The following is a 19,097-nucleotide window of genomic DNA, read 5'->3' on the forward strand; positions in this document are numbered from 1 at the left end:
CTATCCCAGTTTAAATTCCCTTGTCCCTTGAAGTTTTAGTCCTGTGCTGTGTCCCGATATCTCAGTGTGAAGTGCTGCTACTAATTCTGCCCAGCTCTGCCCTAATGTTGTGTACAGATGACTCACCTGCAGGCCCTGTGTTTACATGTAAATAACTGGCATTCATATGTAAATAGTGGCAGCGTTACTAATAAATAGCTGTGGCCGGCGGCACTGATATGTAAATAAAGGTGGCATTCATATGTGTATCATGCTCCCCTGCAGTGAGGAGATGATGTACTGTAATTTCTAGCAACCAATCAGTGAGCACTATTACTATACAGTAATTTCTAGCAACCAATTAACAAGCAGAAATCATTTGCTGTAACCTCTAGCAACTAATCAGTGAGCCGTAATGTGTGCTGTAAACCTCTATCAACCAGTCATTAAGCAGTAATTATATGCTGTAACCACTGGCAACCAATCACAATTGCTGCCTGATCTGATACAGTAAACTGATTTTAAGTCTAGCTGCTATTGTATGTCTCAGAGCAGGTAGAAATTGCATGGAGGGGCCCCAAGAAAATTTTTGCCCAGGGTCCAATCAATATTAAAGGCGGCCCTGCCAATACAATGTATTTTATTGGGATTTTATGTGATAGACCAAAACAAAGTGCCACATAATTGTGAAGTTGACTGAAAATAATAAATATTTTTCAACTAAAAAAAATATATCTGAAAAGTGTGGTGTGCGTTTGTATTCAGCACTCCTGAGTCAATACTTTGTAGAACCACCTTTCACTGCAATTACAGCTGCAAGTCTTTTTGGGGATGTCTCTACCAGCTTTACACATCTGGAGAGTGAAGTTTCTGCCCATTCTTCTTTGAAAAATAGCTCAAGCTCTGTCAGATTGGATGGAGAGTCTGTGAACAGCAATTTTCAAGTCTTGCCACATATTCTTGATTGGATTTAGGTCTGGACCTTAACTGACCCATTGTAAACACATGAATATGCTTTGATCTAAACCATTCCATTGTAGCTCTGGCTGTATGTTTAGGATTTTTGTCCTGTTGGAAGGTGAACCTCTGCCCCAGTCTCAAGTCTTTTGCAGACTCTAACAAGTTTTCTTCTAAGATTGCCCTGTATTTGGCTCTATCCATCATCCCATCATTTCTGACCAGCTTCCTTGTCCCTGCTGAAGAAAAGCATTCCCACAACATGATGCTGCCACCACCATGTTACATGGTGTGGATGGTGGGTTTAGGGTGATGTGCAGTGTTCGTTTTCTGCTACACATAGTGTTTGCTTTTAGGCCGAAAAGTTCAATTCTGGTCTCATCTGACCAGAGCACCTTCTTGCACATGTTTGCAAGGTCTCGCGAATGGCTTCTCGAAAACTGAAAACAGGACTTCTTTTGGCTTTCTTTCAACAATGGCTTTCTTCTTGCAACTTTTCCATAGGAGTGAATGGAGCGTCCGATCAGGTCCGCCTGAAAAACTGACAGGCGGACCTGTTCAGAAAGCCAGTGTGAGAGGGCTCTAAAGGGGGCTGAATACAAATGCACGCCACACTTTTCAAATATTTATTTATAAAAAAATTGGAAAATCAATTTTCATTTTCCTTCCACTTCACAATTATGTGCCACTTTGTGTTGGTCTATAACAGGCATATGCAATTAGCAGACCTCCAGCTGTTTCCAAACTGCAAGTCCCATCATGCCTCTGCCTCTGGGTGTCATGCTTGTGGTTGTCAGAGTCTCGCTATGCCTCATGGGAATTGTAGTTCTGCAACAGCTGGAGGTCCGCTAATTACATATCCCTGGTCTATAACATAAAATCCCCATAAAATACATTTAAGTTTTTGGTTGTAACATGACAAAATGTGTAAAATTTTTCAAGGGGTATGAATACTTTTTCAAGGCACTATAGAATCTACAAGGTGCCCTTATCAAATAGGCTGGTGGATACTGGGCCCCAGGTAAAATAAACATAATAAATTATAGAATGCACCCCACTAAAGGTGTGTATGACATTTTAGAGCCCCACAGGGTTACAGGGAAAGCATGTATACAAATCTGGAGTAACGGTAGCAGAACTCCCAAAAAAATGTACCAACTGTGAGAAGGAAAATTGCACAAAAAATCATAAATAGGGGAAGAAAAAAGAAGAGAAGCTAGACAGAAAATCAATAAGGAAAGAAAGGAAACAAAAAGGGCAAAGGTGGAAAAAAGAAGGAAAAGGGAGGGGAAAGGGTTGGAGATAGTCCTGAACAGGCTCCCTATCAGAAGCGTGTAGCACTCCTGCTCCTCATTCCAGCATCCTGGTTTTGGCTGGGGCATTCTCCTTGTCTGTCTGTTCACCTGAAAGTGGTGATGTGGCCAGTCTCTGAGTGGAGACCAAACCTGATTTAAGCCAGCCAAGCCTGCAGTCTCATGCTTGTGATATTACATTTATAACACGTGCTCCAAGTAAATTTTTTTGTCTGCTCTGCTGATTGGATTTCCCTGTTCATGATCGCGGATCAGATATTGACTACTCTCTGAACTCTGCCTGCCTTTTTGAATATGGATTTGACCCTGACTATTCTGAACATTTCCTGCCTTGTACCTGGATTGTTATTGAACCACTCTGCCTGTCTGCCAACCGTAAATACTTGTTTGCTTTGCTCACTTCGCACCTGGCCCATCCTGATGGGCAGGTACTATAGCATTATGTATAAGACGCGGGGTCAACTGAATATCGGTAGGCCTGCATGCCTTATGGGAAAGGGGGTTGCTATAGGTGAAGAACACAGAAGCTAGCCATAGTGCCTGACCACCTGTGTTAGGGGTAAGCGTGACATTCCCCCATCCAGAGTAGTTGCCCTACTGGTAAATACACATCTAAACAGACTAAAGTAAACCAAACTGAGTCTTCAAGGTCTCCTTCTAAGCATTTGGATATCTAAAAGGGGGGTCATATATTTTTGAATTGTTTACGTTTATCATGTAGAATAGCTGATAATTTCTCATTAAATGAATACCATGCTATTTTGCTGTTTCATTTGCACAATCGTTGGAACTCCAGATTTACTTGCTAAGGTTTGCATGGCGGCAATAAAACACACAGTTTGTTTTTACCTGCAAGTGCCTTAACCTGCCTAGGCTGTTCTTTGGTAAAGGTGAACTATGCTTCATGACATAAAAGAGAAGGATGATTACTGGTTGACAACTCTCCATGACCACCGTTATAAGGGGAAGGTTTCAGAACTCATCCCGTCCCCACAGAGAGCGTAGAAGATTAAAATTTCTTGAGGACACTTTAAAGAGGATTTTATTGAACATTTTTCCTGCCTCCAGTAGGTTACAGTGTTGTGGAAAACTTAGTTTTGAGTCTTCTGTTGGTCAAAAGAGTAGCATTGGAGGAGTCCGCCTAAGTAAGGCATTTCAGATTTTTTTTTTTAGTCCTTGCTGCCCAGGGCTGTCAGCTTCCACATCCCACCGGCAGCATCTGCATCACATGGTGGATGATAACCTTGGGGCCAAAACAGAGATGGAGAGATTTCCAACTGATGATCCACTGACTTAGTGTATCATGAGAATAGACCACTGGCCAGAACTTTCCCAGTATGCTAGTGAGTTGTTGGGCTGCCCTACATCCAGCGTGCTTTCAGAACGGGCTTTCAGTCCTGCAGGAGGTTTCATTACCGATCATAGAAGGCGTCTGTCCACAGACTCCGTAGACCATTTGACTTTTATAAAAATGAATCAGTCCTGTATTACCAGCTATGAAGCCCCTGATGCCGATGTCAATGATTAAGTCTTTTTGGGATGTGGAATCTCTGCAGGACTTCGAGGCTGCCTAGCTTTGAGGGTGTTCAATCATTTCATCTGGAAGAATATTTTTCGTATATAGGTTTCATGGGCACAATTAACCCAAAGACCACTTTTTCAGCACCTGTTTGACAGGTGCATATCATTGCAATTTTTTACAGCAGGGCCAATTCTTACTTTCATCAAGAGTACCTCTATAGGGTTACGGTGGGAAGTCCCCACTGACACCCAAAGACCAATTTTTCTGCACCCGTTACTTCTATCCAAAGTCCAAGTGACACCAGAATGTATCCAAAAAATCTCTAATCTTTTTCCCAGTGCACTATATTGTGGCCTCATCATACACACTGGCTCCCCAGCTGTTGCTGAGCAAAATAAAGGCAGCTTGCAGGGAAAATGTCATATTTTTTTGGCTTTATAAATGCAGTTATTGCTTCAGCAGATTCTAGACATGGTACAGACCTGACACTTTACAGCTAGACTAAGGAGACCCCCCAGGCACTATATTGGAATTTTTCATTATTTTGCTTTCACTTTAAAAATAAAAAAAATCACTGCTCATTTAAAAATGTACGCTTTTCCCCCCCCCAAAAAAATTATTGATACATGTCCCCCAAGGCAGGACCCAGACCCCTATAACCACTGTATGCCCAATTACTTGCATATAAGCCTTCAAAATGGGCACAATTGATTTTTGACATTCGAGTCCTATTGACTTTAATCAGGTTCGTTATTCGGGTCCAAATTTTCTCTGTGTTCAAAAGTTCCAGTGTAAACCGAACAGGGGTCCATTTAGCCAATCCCTACTGCTAATGGCTTGCAGTATTAAAGTATATGCAAACCCAAACAATCAATTTCTCCTGTCTAGTCCATTTTTTGGTTTGTTAAATGTAACATTGAAAGAGTTTTGTAATTCTCTCAGTTGTATTTGTCTTCCTAAGTACTTGCAATAAAGAAGTATCATCTTTGTTTTATTTTCTTCAGTTAAAGAAATCAATGATGTACTATACTTGAATTGTCCTTCTAAGAAGACCAACTGTACATGGGAAGAAAATGGCAATAAATTGACATCTATGGATTGCTCATTGAATTTAGGTTCTGTGTGGAATGATCCTCGTGGAATCTACTCATGCCAGGAGGCTGACAGCAACGATCCCAAAAACGTTAAATATATTGATGTGTATGTGAGAAGTAAGTATGTACTATTCTACTGTTTTTAGATGAAAAAAGCCCAGTACAATAAGCAGGGCTTTTTTTCTCAGAGAATAGGTGCAGGAACTACCCCCTTATGAGTCACCCTTCATCTCTCCCCCCTACCCACCTCCGAGCACTGTCTCCTGGCTCCACCCCCTACCCACCTCCCAGTACCGCTCCTTTTAGAGACTACAGAACCAAGTATCATTTTGTGCTACTAAATTGTATGGAATTTGATAGACCGCACCCAAGCAGCAACAGACCCCACCACAGCAACAATAGATCCCCTGACATACAACGGCAGACCTCCCCCAGCAAAAATGGACTCCCCCGCAACAAAATACCACCCCAGCAACAATAGACCCCCACAAAAAAATAGATCCCCAGTGACAATAGATTCCCCAGCAGTCAGCATCAATTGACCCTCCAGCACACCTTGCCATAGAATGCATTCAGTGCTGAAGGTGCCGCAACTGCGTTCCCACGTTACATGATTGCTGTTGATTCCTGAGCGATTCCGGGACCTGCTGGTAGGCTTGTGTAAAGGGAGACATGGCAGCTCTGCAAAGAGGAGAGGAGGAGTGGCTGGCTGGGGAGGCCACTGTCAGCCAAGGCCGGAGGGATGGGCAGGGGTCATGGGTTTTCATTGACCACTAAAGGTACAGGCTCACTGTGTGATTGTACAGCATGCTTGCATCTAACTGCAGGATGACAAAGGATGTAAACTGACCACATTACAACGGATTGGCCACCATGCTTAAAGTTTACTATGAGAAAGCAGGGGAACTGGCAGGGTCAACCAGGTAATAGAGAAGAATGGCAGGCACAAAAACATTAGGACTGCTTAACATTGCTGCAGTCCAATTCTGATCAGATTTTCAGTGTAATTTTGTAGTGCTACTTGGATGTGGTTTGTATATTCTTTGGGGCCATAATCACGCTAGAATTGTACCAGAGTGTGTGTGTGTGTGGGGGGGGGGGGGGGGGGGGGGTAAATTTCAGTTCATTGTTAGGATTTACATACACCTGGTTGCCTGTGTTCTTTTTCTATATTTTTAAACATTTCCTGATTGATGAAATGTTGTCACCAGTGCAGAAAGTAAAGGTAAATCCCCAGTTAATAGTAAAAGCCCAACAGGGGTTGCAACTGGTCCTCACTTCATGCAAAACAAAAAAAATTGACCAGACATGCACTATAATTATACTGAGCATTCAGATCTATTTACCTATTAGTTATTATAATGAATGATGAAGTCATTTGTTGCCTTCTTTCCCATGCATAGTACCTGAAGAACTACCGGTAAACAAATACATAAACTGTATACGGACTTTTACTTTATATTTTGTTAGAGTGTCAGAACTGCATAGAACTGGATGCTGGAACAATCTCCGGATTTATAATTGCTGATTTAATCATGATTGGCCTTATTTCCGCGGCTGTGTATTTTGTTTCTGGCTCAGAGACCCGAAGACCTGGAAGAGGTTAGTTGACTTGTAATTGCATAATGTATTGTGCTATGTAGGATACATGTTATATAGTCATATACAGTGCCTTAATAAAGTATTCATACCCCTTAAAATTGTCCACATTTTGTCATGTTACAACCAAAAACATTTTTTATTGGGATTTTATGTAATAGATCAACACAAAGTGGCACATAACTGTAAAGTGGAAGAAAATGATAAATTGTTTTAATTTTTTTTACAAATAAATATGTGAAAAGTGTTGTGTGGATTTGTATTTACTCTGATACCCCTAACTAAAATCAAGTGGCACCAATTGCACTCAGAAGTCACCTAATTAGTAAATAGAGTCCACCTGTGCTTAATTTAATCTCAGTATAAATATAGCTATTCTGGGAAGCCCTCAGAGGTTTGTTAGAGAACCTTAGTGAAAAAACAGCATCATCAAGGAACACTGCAGACAGGTCAGGGATAAAGTCGTGGAGAAGTTTAAAGCAGTGTTAGGTTATATAAAAAAAATAAAAAAAAACAAGCTGTGATCATCGAACGGAGCACTGTTCAATCCATCTTCTGAAAATGGAAAGAGTATGGCACAACTGCAAAACTACCAAGACATGGCCGTCCACCTAAACTGACAGGCCGGGCAAGGAGAACAATAATCAGAGAAGCAGTGGTAACTCTGGAGGAGCTGCAGAGATTCACATCTCAAGTGGGAGAATCTGTCCACAGGACAACTATTAGTCGTGTACTCCACAAATCTGGCCTTTATGGAAGAGTGGCAAGAAGAAAGCCATTGTTGAAAGAAAGCCATTAGAAGTCCCGTTTGCAGTTTGTGAAAAAAATACGTGGGGGGACACAGCAAACACGTGAAAGAAGGTGCTCTGGCCAGATGAATCCAAAATGTTATTTTTTGACCTAAAAACAAAGTGCTATGTGTGGCAGAAAACTAACACTGCACATCACCCTGAATACACCATGCCCACCGTGAAACATGGTGGTGGCATCATTATGTTGTGGGGATGCTTTTCTTTAGCAGGGACAGGAAAGCTGGTCAGAGTTGATGAAAAGATGGATGGAGCCAAATACAGGGCAATCTTAGAATAAAACCTGTTTGAGTCTGCAAAAGACTTCAGACTGGGGAGGAGGTTCACCTTCCAGCAGGGCAACGACCCTAAACATACAGCCAAAGCTACAATGGAATGGTTTGGATCAAAGCATATTCATGTGTTAAGCCGCGTACACACGGGCGGACTGTCTGGCCAACTAAGTCCGTCAGACAATCCGACGGACAGTCCGTCCTACTTTCGAATGAACGGACTTCACCACACACGATGAACAAACAGTCCGCTGAAAGCTTGCGCGATGACGTGTACAGCACATACGACGGGACTAGAAATAGGACGTCCAATACACAGCAATGCAACCTTTCGCCGTGTAAATCCTTTCTGAGCATGCGCCATACTTAGTCCGTCCAACTAGCCTACTCACGAGCGGACTGTCTGCTGAAACCAAAGTTGGACGGACAATATTACGGAAATTCCGAAATACTTAGTCCGCCAGACTGCACGCTGAAAAAGTCCGCTGAAGCCCACACACGAGCGGACTGTCCGCTGAAATGTGTTTCGGCGGACTAAGTTGGACAGACAGTCCGCCCGTGTGTACGCGGCTTTAGAATGGCCCAGTCAAAGTCCAGACCTAAATCCAATTGAGAATCTGTGGCAAGACTTGACAATTGCTGTTCACAGACGCTCTCCATCCAATCTGACAGAGCCTGAGCTATTTTGCAAGGAATGGGAAAAAATGTCACTCTCTAGCTGTGCAAAGCTGGTAGAGACATCCCCAAAAAGACTTGCAGCTGTAATTGCAATGAAAGGTGGTTCTACATACAAAGTATTGACGGGGGGGGGGGGGGTGGCTGAATACAAATGCATGCCACACTTTTCACACACATATTTGTAAAAAATTTGAGAAACCATTTATCATTTTCCTTCCACTTCACAATTATGTTCCACTTTGTGTTTACATTTACATTTTTAGTTGTAACATGACAAAATGTGCCAAAAATTTCAGGGAGTATGAAAACTTTTTCAAGGCACTGTACTGTGTAAAATAGCAGACATTTGATTTTTCCATTCATTAACCCATTCATGATGAAGATAAAAATAGACTTAACACCTAAATAGATGTAGCACCCTGGGATTTAGTCAGGGAGCTCCTCACCAAATTCCTTGTCAGGAGTAGCTACGTAGATAGTTGTTAGAGATCCATTGATTTCTCCCCAAGTTTGGCCTTGTTGTACTTTTCTCTTCTGCCACTAGGTGGCATTAGATGTGAAAAGGACATTTCAGGGTCAAGTTATGGGTATATGGGATATCTCATGGGCTTCCTTGGCCTGTTGAGAGAGCCTATATATTCAGGAGGAGTCAAGTGATGTAATGTGCCACTCGGACTGCCGTCTGGGTGGATGTGTGTCGTCTGCCCTGGATCGCTAGGCAGGAGATTGGGCCTATCCCAGGGGCATTGTGCCAGTGGAATCACTAAGGTGGGGCCAAAGGGGGGGCCCCCAACATTATGCTGTGCCCCCTCAATTAAAATGCCTTTTGTTGCAACGGGTGTCCCGCGGCCCGCATCATGCTCAGGCTACCATCAGAATAACACAGGCTCTCCTGAGAAGGAGAGCGTCCTGTCACTCCTGCAGAAGATCCGCCCCCCCTCCACACTGACACTCTGCATAATGGAAGCCGAGCTTGCACAGCCACGGCCTCCAGACTATAGAGGATCAGGGATCACACAGGATGGAGCTCTACATCATTGCTGTCATCACAGCTCTGCACTCCACACAAGTCCTCTGCACTTATGTATCATCCCCGGGGGAGGGAGGGGGGCACTGTATTATGTTACATTAAGCTCTGTACAAGCTGGGGGAGGGGTGACTGCTCTATTTTCTTTCAGCACAGGTGCAGTATATGGTGATGGTGGGGTCAGTTGATAGAGGGTGCTATTGAGGGGTGTCACTATAATGGGGGAGCAGTATATAGAAGAGCGTCAGTATATAAAAGGAGTGTCAGTGTATTGGGGGTGTTAGTATATAGAGGGGGTGTCAATATATAGAAGGGGTGCCAGTATATTGGGGGTATTAGTATATAGAGGGGGTGTCAGTATATAAAAGGAGTGTCAGTGTATTGGGGGTGTCAGTATATAGAATGGGTGTCAGTATATAAAAGGGATGTCAGTATATTGGGGGTGTTAGTATATAGAGAAGGTGTCAGTATATAGAGGGGTTTTCAGTATATAGAAGGAGTGTCAGTATATAGAAGTGCCAGTATATTAGGTGTTAGTATATAGAGGGGGTGTTAGTATATTGGGGGTGTTAGTATATAGAGGAGGTGTCAGTATATAGAAAAGGTGTCAGTATATTGGGGGTGTCAATATATTGGGGGTGTTAGTATATAGAAAGGGTGTCAGTATATTGGGGTGTCAGTAGATAGGGGGTAGGTGTCAGTATATAGAAGAGTTGTAAGTATACATGGGTGTGCCCGATCTGCTCCCTTCCCCTGAATCCTCATTGGCAGGGAGGCAAGTGACTTTCAGGAAGGAAGGACTCCACCAGCAGCACAGTATTCTGGGACATGTAGTCCCCAACTAAAGCAGCCCCACACAGCCTCCTATGGGGCATGGAACTACAGAGCCCAGCATGCTCCCCTGCGAGGGGATTCACAAAGCAGGGGCTGCCTGGGAGAAAGTTGAGTTCCACCATGAGGCAGAGGAAGGACAGGATGAGAGGGGCAGGTGAGCTTACACTTTAATGGCCACTGGAGCGATACTAAAAAACATCCATTTATTTAAATGATTTAAAAAGATACTAAAAAACATCCATTGTATGTATTGGGGCAGTGTTGCAGGAGTACAGTGATTAATATTGTATATTTGTATGCATTTGATACCCATCATCAGGAGATAGAAACTTACTATATATATATATATATATATATATATATATATATATATATATATAAATTGCGTTTTATTGTTGGCCCCTCTACTTTTGTCCCTGTAACCCCATGTGCCCCCCCTAAATATGAAAGCTGGAGACACCACTGCATTTGGCTGCCAGGCTGTGTGAGGGCCTATCCAAAACTAAGAGGACAGCGCAGGGTTGCAGTTCAACAAAAAGTGACGGTTCTGCCGGCCGGAGGACCTGTCGTGGTTGGAGATAAAATGGAAGCTGTCGCCACTATGGGACCAACCACCTTTACCAGGGTCCACAGTGAGTAACTGAAGCAAGTAATGGAGAAATATTATCACCGAACGGGCATGGTGGAGAATCGGGAAACTTCCGGTGGTGATCAAGTCAGGGACCCAACCAGCAGAGGTGACACTTGCAGAGCAGCCTTGTGTGTCAAGCCGGGGACCAAGCCTGTCAGCAGGGGTGAAGCTTGAAAGGTATCTGCAGTGCCAAGCTGGGGACCCAGCAGGAATACCTCAAACATTTTGAGACGAGAATGAGGGACATCTACTAACAAAAGTATGTAGGCATATGACACACCCCCTGCCACTCACCCTTAAAGGAGAATTAAATCCACAAGGACTTTTTTTGGGAGCTATGCAGCAGGGAAGCGTGGGTGACACTTGAGGGAGCCTTGAGGAGCTCATGGGATTCAAAATCAGTGAATCAGAGAGTCAAGTGAGAGACAAGGAGCTCAACAGGCTGGAGAGCTACAAGTGGACATTATAGTGAAGCTGAGAGAACTGTTGAACTTTGTATTAGGAACTGTTAAATACTGTTGCCATAGGACAGCCATCATTAAATGGCGGCCCGCGGTCCGAGTCCGGACCGAGCGGGGCTTCCGCCCGGACCGCTATGCCGCCTGCGTAGTAAATGACAGCAATCACTGGTTTGCTGGGACCGCGGGTTTCCCTAGCAACCAGTGACGCTGTGCGCATGCGCCCGCCCCCTGCTCCTGGCCGCGTCTCGGAGCTGAAGACATTCACGCAGGCAGTAGGGGGTGTGACGTCACGTGCGCGCCCCGCCCCCCATGCTGTCCGCGGTTCCGAATTCCCGGGTCTTGGCTCTCCGACTCCTTGAGGCAGCTTCAGTTGTGCCCTTCCTCCTGTAGTTGAGGTATGTGGGCACATTAGTGATCATGCACACTGTTAGGTATATTTGTAATTTGCACAATGCTGGGCTTTTTTGTAAGGGGCATGCTGATGGGTATATTTGTAATTTGCACAATGCTGGGCTTTTTTTGTAAGGGGCATGCTGATGGGTATATTTGTAATTTGCACAATGCTGGGCTTTTTTTGTAAGGGGTATGCTGATGGGTATATTTTTTATGTGCACACTGATTTGCATGTTTTGTTAAGGTGCGCCTTAACAAAATATGCCCATCAGTGTGCACTTAAAAATATACCCATCAGCATGCCCCTTACAAAAAAAGCCCAGCATTGTGCAAATTACAAATATACCCATCAGCATGCCCCTTACAAAAAAAGCCCAGCATTGTGCAAATTACAAATATACCCATCAGCATGCCCCTTAAAATAAAATGTGTTCATCAGAGTGCCCTTTAGCATAAAATAAGGGTCACGCTGATGGGCACCTTTTATGTTAAGGGGTACTCTGATGGACAAATTTAATTTTACGGGGCACACTGATGGGTATATTTTTAATGTGCACATCGATGGGCATATTTTGTTAAGGGGCACAACAAAATGTGCCCTACAAAATATGCCCATTGATGTGCACATTAAAAATATACCCACCAGCATGCCCCTTAAAATAAAATTTGTCCATCAGAGTGCCTCCTAACATAATAGGCGCCCATCAATGTGACCCTTATTTCATGTTAAGGGGCATGCTGATGGGCATATTTTATTTTAAGAGCAACACTGATGGGTACATTTTATATTAAAAGGGGCACTTTGATGGGCACATTTTAAGTTAAGGGGCACATTTTGTTGTCCATCAGAGTGCCCCTTAATATAAAATGTGCCCATCAGCATGACCCTTATTTTATGTTAAGGGATACCCTGATGTGCACATTTTGTTAAGGGGCACTGTGATGGGGACACCCAATGATGTAAAGGGGCACTGTGATGGGGACACCCGATGTAAAGGGGCAATGTGATGGGGACACCCAATGTAAAGGGACACTGTGATGGGGACACCCGATGTAAAGGGACACTGGGCTGGGGATACCCGATATAAAGGGGCACTGTGATGGGGACACCCGATGTAAAGGGGCACTGTGATGGGGACACCCGATGTAAAGGGGCACTGTGATGGGGACACCCGATGTAAAGGGGCACTGTGATGGGGACACCCAATGTAAAGGGGCACTGTGATGGGGACACCCGATGTAAAGGGGCACTGTGATGGGGATACCCGATGTAAAGGGGCACTGTGATGGGGACACCCGATGTAAAGGGGCACTGTGATGGGGACACCCAATGTAAAGGGGCACTGTGATGGGGACACCCGATGTAAAGGGGCACTGTGATGGGGACACCCAATGTAAAGGGGCACTATGATTGGGACACCCGATGTAAAGGGGCACTGTGATGGGGACACCTGATTTAAAGAAGCACTGTGATGGGGACATCTGATGTAAAGGGGCACTATGATGGGGACGACTGATGTAAAGGGGCACTGTGATGGGGACACCTGATTTAAAGAAGCACTGTGATGGTGACATCTGATGTAAAGGGGCACTATGATGGGGACGACTGATGTAAAGGGGCACTGTGATGGGGGCACCTGATGTAAAGGGGCACTGGGATGGGGACACCCGATGTAAAGGGCACTGTGATGGGGACACCCGATGTAAAAGGGCACTGTGATGGGGACACCCGATGTAAAGGGGCACTGTGATGGGGACACCCGATGTAAAGGGGCACAGTGATGGAGACACCCGGTGTAAAGGGGCACTGTGATGGAGACACCCGGTGTAAAGGGGCACTGTGATAGGGACACCCGGTGTAAAGGGGCACTGTGATGAGGACACCTGATGTAAAGAGCAAATGTAAAGCTATCCTAGTTCTAACTGTCCACATGTTTAATATTGTAACTGAAACTTGACAATAAATATTGTTGAAATGCTAAGGAAATTGTACATTTCTCATGTTTTTGATAGATATACAGTGACTACAATCTTTCTGAGTCATAGCACAGACTTGAGATTCGGACCTTTTAATTCATTACCCCTGCCATAGGAGAATGCAAACCTGCACATGCAGAAGTGGCACCTTGCTGGGGCCTTTCCCTGTAGTACGGCTGTCCTCCTATTGAAGTCTCGGTGTCTGCCTATTTAAATTGCAACTGCTTTAGGGTTTCCTGGCCCTAAACCTCTTTCCCTTGCAAAATATAAAAACGACTGTTAAAAGAAATAAAACCTCTTTTGCATCCACAAAGTTTCTGGTGCCCAATGACTTTACCACCAGGGCCGGACTTTCAATAGGGCTTGACGGGGCTCAAGCCCATGGGCCCCGTCCAATAGGGGGCCCCGCGAGCCCCGCCAGCCCATACACGAGGCGTCCGCGCTATAACGTCCCTGGACGTCCTCCTCTCGTTTACTTCCCCTGATGCGTGCCGCGGGCGCGCATCGGGGAAGTACTGTGTCGACTCGGCAGTGTCCCTTGGACACAGCCAAACAGCCAATCACAGATCATGCTAAATGGCCAATCACAGCGGCCATTTAGCACTGATCTGAGTGTCCAATGGCAATGAGAGATGATATCATGAGATCATCTCTCATCGCCGGCTCTCCCCCTCACAGAGACAGCCTGTGAGGAGGGAGAGCGACGTGCATTTCACTGTGAGTAAAAAAAATAAAAAAAAACAGTGTAAAGTGCTGTCCCCAGTGCCACCTGTCCCATCTGTCCCCAGTGCCACCTGTCCCATCTGTCCCCAGTGCCACCTGTCCCATCTGTCCCCAGTGCCACCTGTCCCATCTGTCCCCAGTGCCACCTGTCCCATCTGTCCCCAGTGCCATCTGTCCCATCTGTCCCCAGTGCCACCTGTCCCCAGTGCCATCTGTCCCATCTGTCCCCAGTGCCACCTGTCCCCAGTGCCATCTGTCCCCAGTGCCACCTGTCCCCAGTGCCACATATAAGTGCCATCTGTACTTAGTGCCATCTGTCATCAGTGCCACCTGTCCCCAGTGCCACTGCCATGTATAAGTGCCACCTGTCCCCAGTGCCATCTGTCCCATCTGTCCCCAGTGCCACCTGTCCCCAGTGCCATCTGTCCCCAGTGCCACCTGTCCCCAGTGCCACATATAAGTGCCATCTGTACTTAGTGCCATCTGTCATCAGTGCCACCTGTCCCCAGTGCCACTGCCATGTATAAGTGCCACCTGTCCCCAGTGCCATCTGTCCCACCTGTCCCCAGTGCCATCTGTCCCCAGTGCCACCTGTCCCCAGTGCCACATATAAGTGCCATCTGTACTTAGTGCCATCTGTCATCAGTGCCACCTGTCCCCAGTGCCACTGCCATGTATAAGTGCCACCTGTCCCCAGTGCCATCTGTCCCATCTGTCCCCAGTGCCACCTGTCCCCAGTGCCATCTGTCCCCAGTGCCACCTGTCCCCAGTGCCACGTATAAGTGCCATCTGTACTTAGTGCCATCTGTCATCAGTGCCACCTGTCCCCAGTGCCACGTATAAGTGCCATCTGTCATCAGTGCCACCTGTCCCCAGTGCCACGTATAAGTGCCATCTTTCATCAGTGCCACCTGTCCCCAGTGCCACGTATAAGTGCCATCTGTCCCCAATGCCACCTGTCCCCAGTGCCACATATAAGTGCCATCTGTCATCAGTGCCATCTGTCCCCAATGCCACCTGTCCCCAGTGCCACATATAAGTGCCATCTGTCCCCAATGCCACCTGTCCCCAGTGCCACATATAAGTGCCATCCGTCATCAGTGCCACCTGTCCCCAGTGCCACGTATAAGTGCCATCTGTCATCAGTGCCATCTGTCCCCAGTGCCACGTATAAGTGCCATCTTTCATCAGTGCCACCTGTCCCCAGTGCCACGTATAAGTGCCATCTTTCCCCAATGCCACCTGTCCCCAGTGCCACATATAAGTGCCATCTGTCATCAGTGCCATCTGTCCCCAGTGCCACGTTTAAGTGCCATCCGTCATCAGTGCCACCTGTCCCCAGTGCCACTGCCATGTATAAGTGCCACCTGTCCTCAGTGCCATCTGTCCCCAGTGCCACATATAAGTTCAATGTTATTTTGTTATATTCTTGCAATTGATTTGTTATGATTGCAACCTTACAAGGTAGTTGATTCAAGTTTTTCAATATTTTTTCCAGGTAAATAAGTGTTTTATGTTCTCATTCTGACCAAGACATTTGTGCATTGCAATAAACACTTGATCACTTTGAACTTTTTTCATCATTATTTATTTATTGGAAAAAAGCTTTTCAAGCTTCAATCGGTAATCGATTATTACTTTTTTTTAGCATTTTACGCTGTCTATGGTACCAGTCACCTTTTAAAAGTAGCTTGGCACTTCAAATAACGATTGGATCGATTATATTGTTACGGCACCAGATGGCGACAAATTAATATAGAAGGTAGGGCCCGAAAGTGACTCAAGCCCAGGGGCCCCCAGCACCCTAAGTCCTGCCCTGTTTACCACCTTTGCACCCACTATGCCTCACAACCCACTACATTTTGAAGGATGTCAGCCTTATGTGGCCTCAAAGGTTCTTATTAGACTGGAAGAGGTTAGAGATTCTGCTACACACAGTATTGCAACTTTGACTTGTGTTAGTAAAACTGTGCGTTGCTATTATCGCAACTACTTAAAGTGGTTGTAAACCCTTACAATCCACTTTTTGCTACAGGTAAGCCTATAATAAGGCTTACCTGCAGCTACCCCGAATATCTCCCAGACCTGCACGGTTTAGGAAATATTCCCTGTATCTGTATGTGCACATGTCATTGGCACATGCGCACTGAAGCAATGTTATGTGCATGCCGTTTCGACATATGTTTCGTTAATTACGTCTTCAGGAAGCATATACCCATGAGGAGGAAGGTTCTTACACATTCCCATATCAGATCCATGTGAGCAGGCACTATCCTGCATAAGCGCTGTTTGACTATCTTTCAATTTCTTCTGGTAAGCAGATTACATATCCATTCACGTTTGGGTGTCGAGTTCCTAGTTTTGATGAAGGCATCACTTGTTATTTTATTGAAAGATATCATCACAGTTGGAAGAATTTTGTTGGTGGATTTTTATGAACTTTTGATTACCAATTGCCATTTTGTTGGGATTTTATTCATTTATATATTTCACCATGTTAATTAGGTGGTCAATTTAATTTTGCACATAGAGTTACCATTGGTGTTTATTATCATATATAATTTTCCTTTTATTACATTCAACTAATTATTTGTTAGTGTGAATAATACTAGCTCATTATCATTTTTTTGCTAGCACTTTATTATAGCGCCCCCTATCCCACTATCTACTATCTAGCCACATGTTTGCTGAGCTCTGCAACCTCACGGTGATCCTATGGAGGTCTATATGGATCTATGACAAGCCTTGATCTACTTTTATCTAGTGAATGCATTTTTATTGTCTTTTTTTTTTTTTTAACCACTTCGCGCCCAGGCCAATTCTGACATTTCTCTCCTACATGTAAAATTCCAAATTTTTTTGCTAGAAAATTACATAGAACCCCCAAACATTATATATATTTTTTTAGCAAAGACCCTAGAGAATACAATGGCGCTCGTTGCGTTTTTATCTCGCACGGTATTTGCGCAGCAATTTTTCAAACACGTTTTTTTCAGAAAAAAAAACAGTTTCATGCTTAAAAAAAACAAAAAAAAAACAGTAAAGTTAGCCCAATTTTTTTGCATAATGTGAAAGAGGAGGATACGCCGAGTAAATAGATAGCCAACATGTCACGTTTCAAAATTGCACGCGCTCGTGGAATGGCGCCAAACTTTGGTATTTAAAAATCCCCATAGGCGACGCTTTAAATTTTTTTACTGGTTACAGAGGAGTTCTAGAGCTAAAATTATTGCTCTCGCTCTAACGTTCGCGGCGATACCTCACATGTGTGGTTTGAACACCGTTTTCATATGTGGGCGGGACTACGTATGCGTTCGCTTCTGTGTACGAGCTCACGGGGACAGGGGCGCTTTACATTTTTTTTTTTTTATTGTTAATTTTATATATTTTTTTTTAGTTTAAACTTAAAAAAAAAATTTATTCCTATTACAAGGAATGTAAACATCCCTTGTAATAGGAATATGGCACGATCGGACATATTTACAGTGAGATATGGGCTTCCTAGCCAGATCGGCGCCGTTAATTTGAATACAGAGGCCGGGTGTGACGTCATAACATCGCGCCCGGCCTCCGAACGATCATAGAGACTCCGGGGACGATCTGGTCCGCCGGAAATCTCTATGGTAACATGCTGGGGCCGGCGGATCCTGTGACCCACTCACCGATGGAAGCGGTGAGTCGGTACAAGCACCGAAGGGCGCCGGGAGGGGGGGGCGCCCGTAAGAACGATCAAGCGGCGGAACAGCCGCTATGATCGTTCTTATGGTGCAGGGAATCGCCGGCTGAAAACGGCAATATCTGAATGATGTCTGTGGCCTCAGGCATCATTCAGATATAACCACCGAAAGCCCATGAGGTCAATAGACGTAGCATGGGCGCCAAGTGGTTAATAAATCGCTGCACCTAGATGGAGGCATCCTGTTATGTTTGCAACTTCTATGTGCATTAGGATTTCAAGACCTAATTTGAAAGGAGCTGCATCCATTTTACCTGGTGTTCCCTACTACTAGTGTCGGCCCGTGTATTGGGGGTGCACGGGCGCTGCTCCCCCAACTCCTTCACCGCCCTGCCTATCCATGTGCCCAGCCCCTTTCAGGATGCCGGGCACATGAATTACTATAGCGGAGATAGGCGGGGGTGTATATTTTGAAGCATGTGATTGGAGCCAGAGGCTCTAATAGGCTTCAAAATAGGGTGGGATCGGGGCGCAGAGCACTGTGTCCCAATCCCACCCTGTTGTGTGACAATAAGAAATTCATATTTGCTATTTTTACATTAACGTTCCTTCCCGCCAATCAGGAGGCAGGTCTGTGAGACCTGTTTCCCGATTAGCCAAAGCATCAGGCTATCCTATTGGATGGCCAGCGTTTTGAAGAGTAGAAAGGAGACGTGGGACACCGGAACCACTGCCTTCACCCGACGAGAGGAGAGGAGACCACAGCCCCAGCCTCAGCCCTGAAACTGGCAGATGCCTTACTGCTGGCTGCCCGATGGGCCGGGGCATTCTCTATCCTGCGCCGCAGACCACACTGGGGGGGAGGGGGGTTTGTCAGCTGGAAATGACTATGTTCTTCTTTACCAGCCGGTTGATTCTTTAATTATGGGCAGACTGCACCTTGTAGGCAGACAAAAAAAAGCACTTGCACCCTTCCCTGCTGAGTATACATTTAATCCTTAATTTTTTTTATTTTATTTATCACTAAGGCCGCTTTCACATGGACGGACCATTCAGGTCTGCCTGTCAGTTTTTTAGGCGGACCTGAACGGACGCTCCATGCAGATCTATGGAGCGACAGATGTCAGCTGTGACCATGTCTGCTGACATCCG

At 45.1% G+C, this 19,097-nt stretch overlaps 1 protein-coding gene across 2 annotated transcripts in view; it reads left to right on the top strand.

Annotated features, from left to right (window-relative positions):
* Positions 1-19,097, top strand: part of LOC143933825 (T-cell surface glycoprotein CD3 gamma chain-like) — a 66,285-nt gene that overhangs the window by 26,556 nt on the left and 20,632 nt on the right. For both annotated transcript variants that reach the window (XM_077456888.1, XM_077456889.1), the window contains 2 exons: positions 4,776-4,982; positions 6,336-6,467. In XM_077456888.1, coding sequence (XP_077313014.1) covers positions 4,776-4,982; positions 6,336-6,467 — 339 coding nt within the window. The remainder of the gene's footprint in view (positions 1-4,775; positions 4,983-6,335; positions 6,468-19,097) is intronic.

The sequence above is a fragment of the Lithobates pipiens genome, unplaced genomic scaffold (genome assembly GCF_037356315.1).
Source record: "Lithobates pipiens isolate NorthernLeopardFrog02 unplaced genomic scaffold, aLitPip1_a1.2 Scaffold_27, whole genome shotgun sequence".
NCBI lineage: Eukaryota > Metazoa > Chordata > Amphibia > Anura > Ranidae > Lithobates > Lithobates pipiens.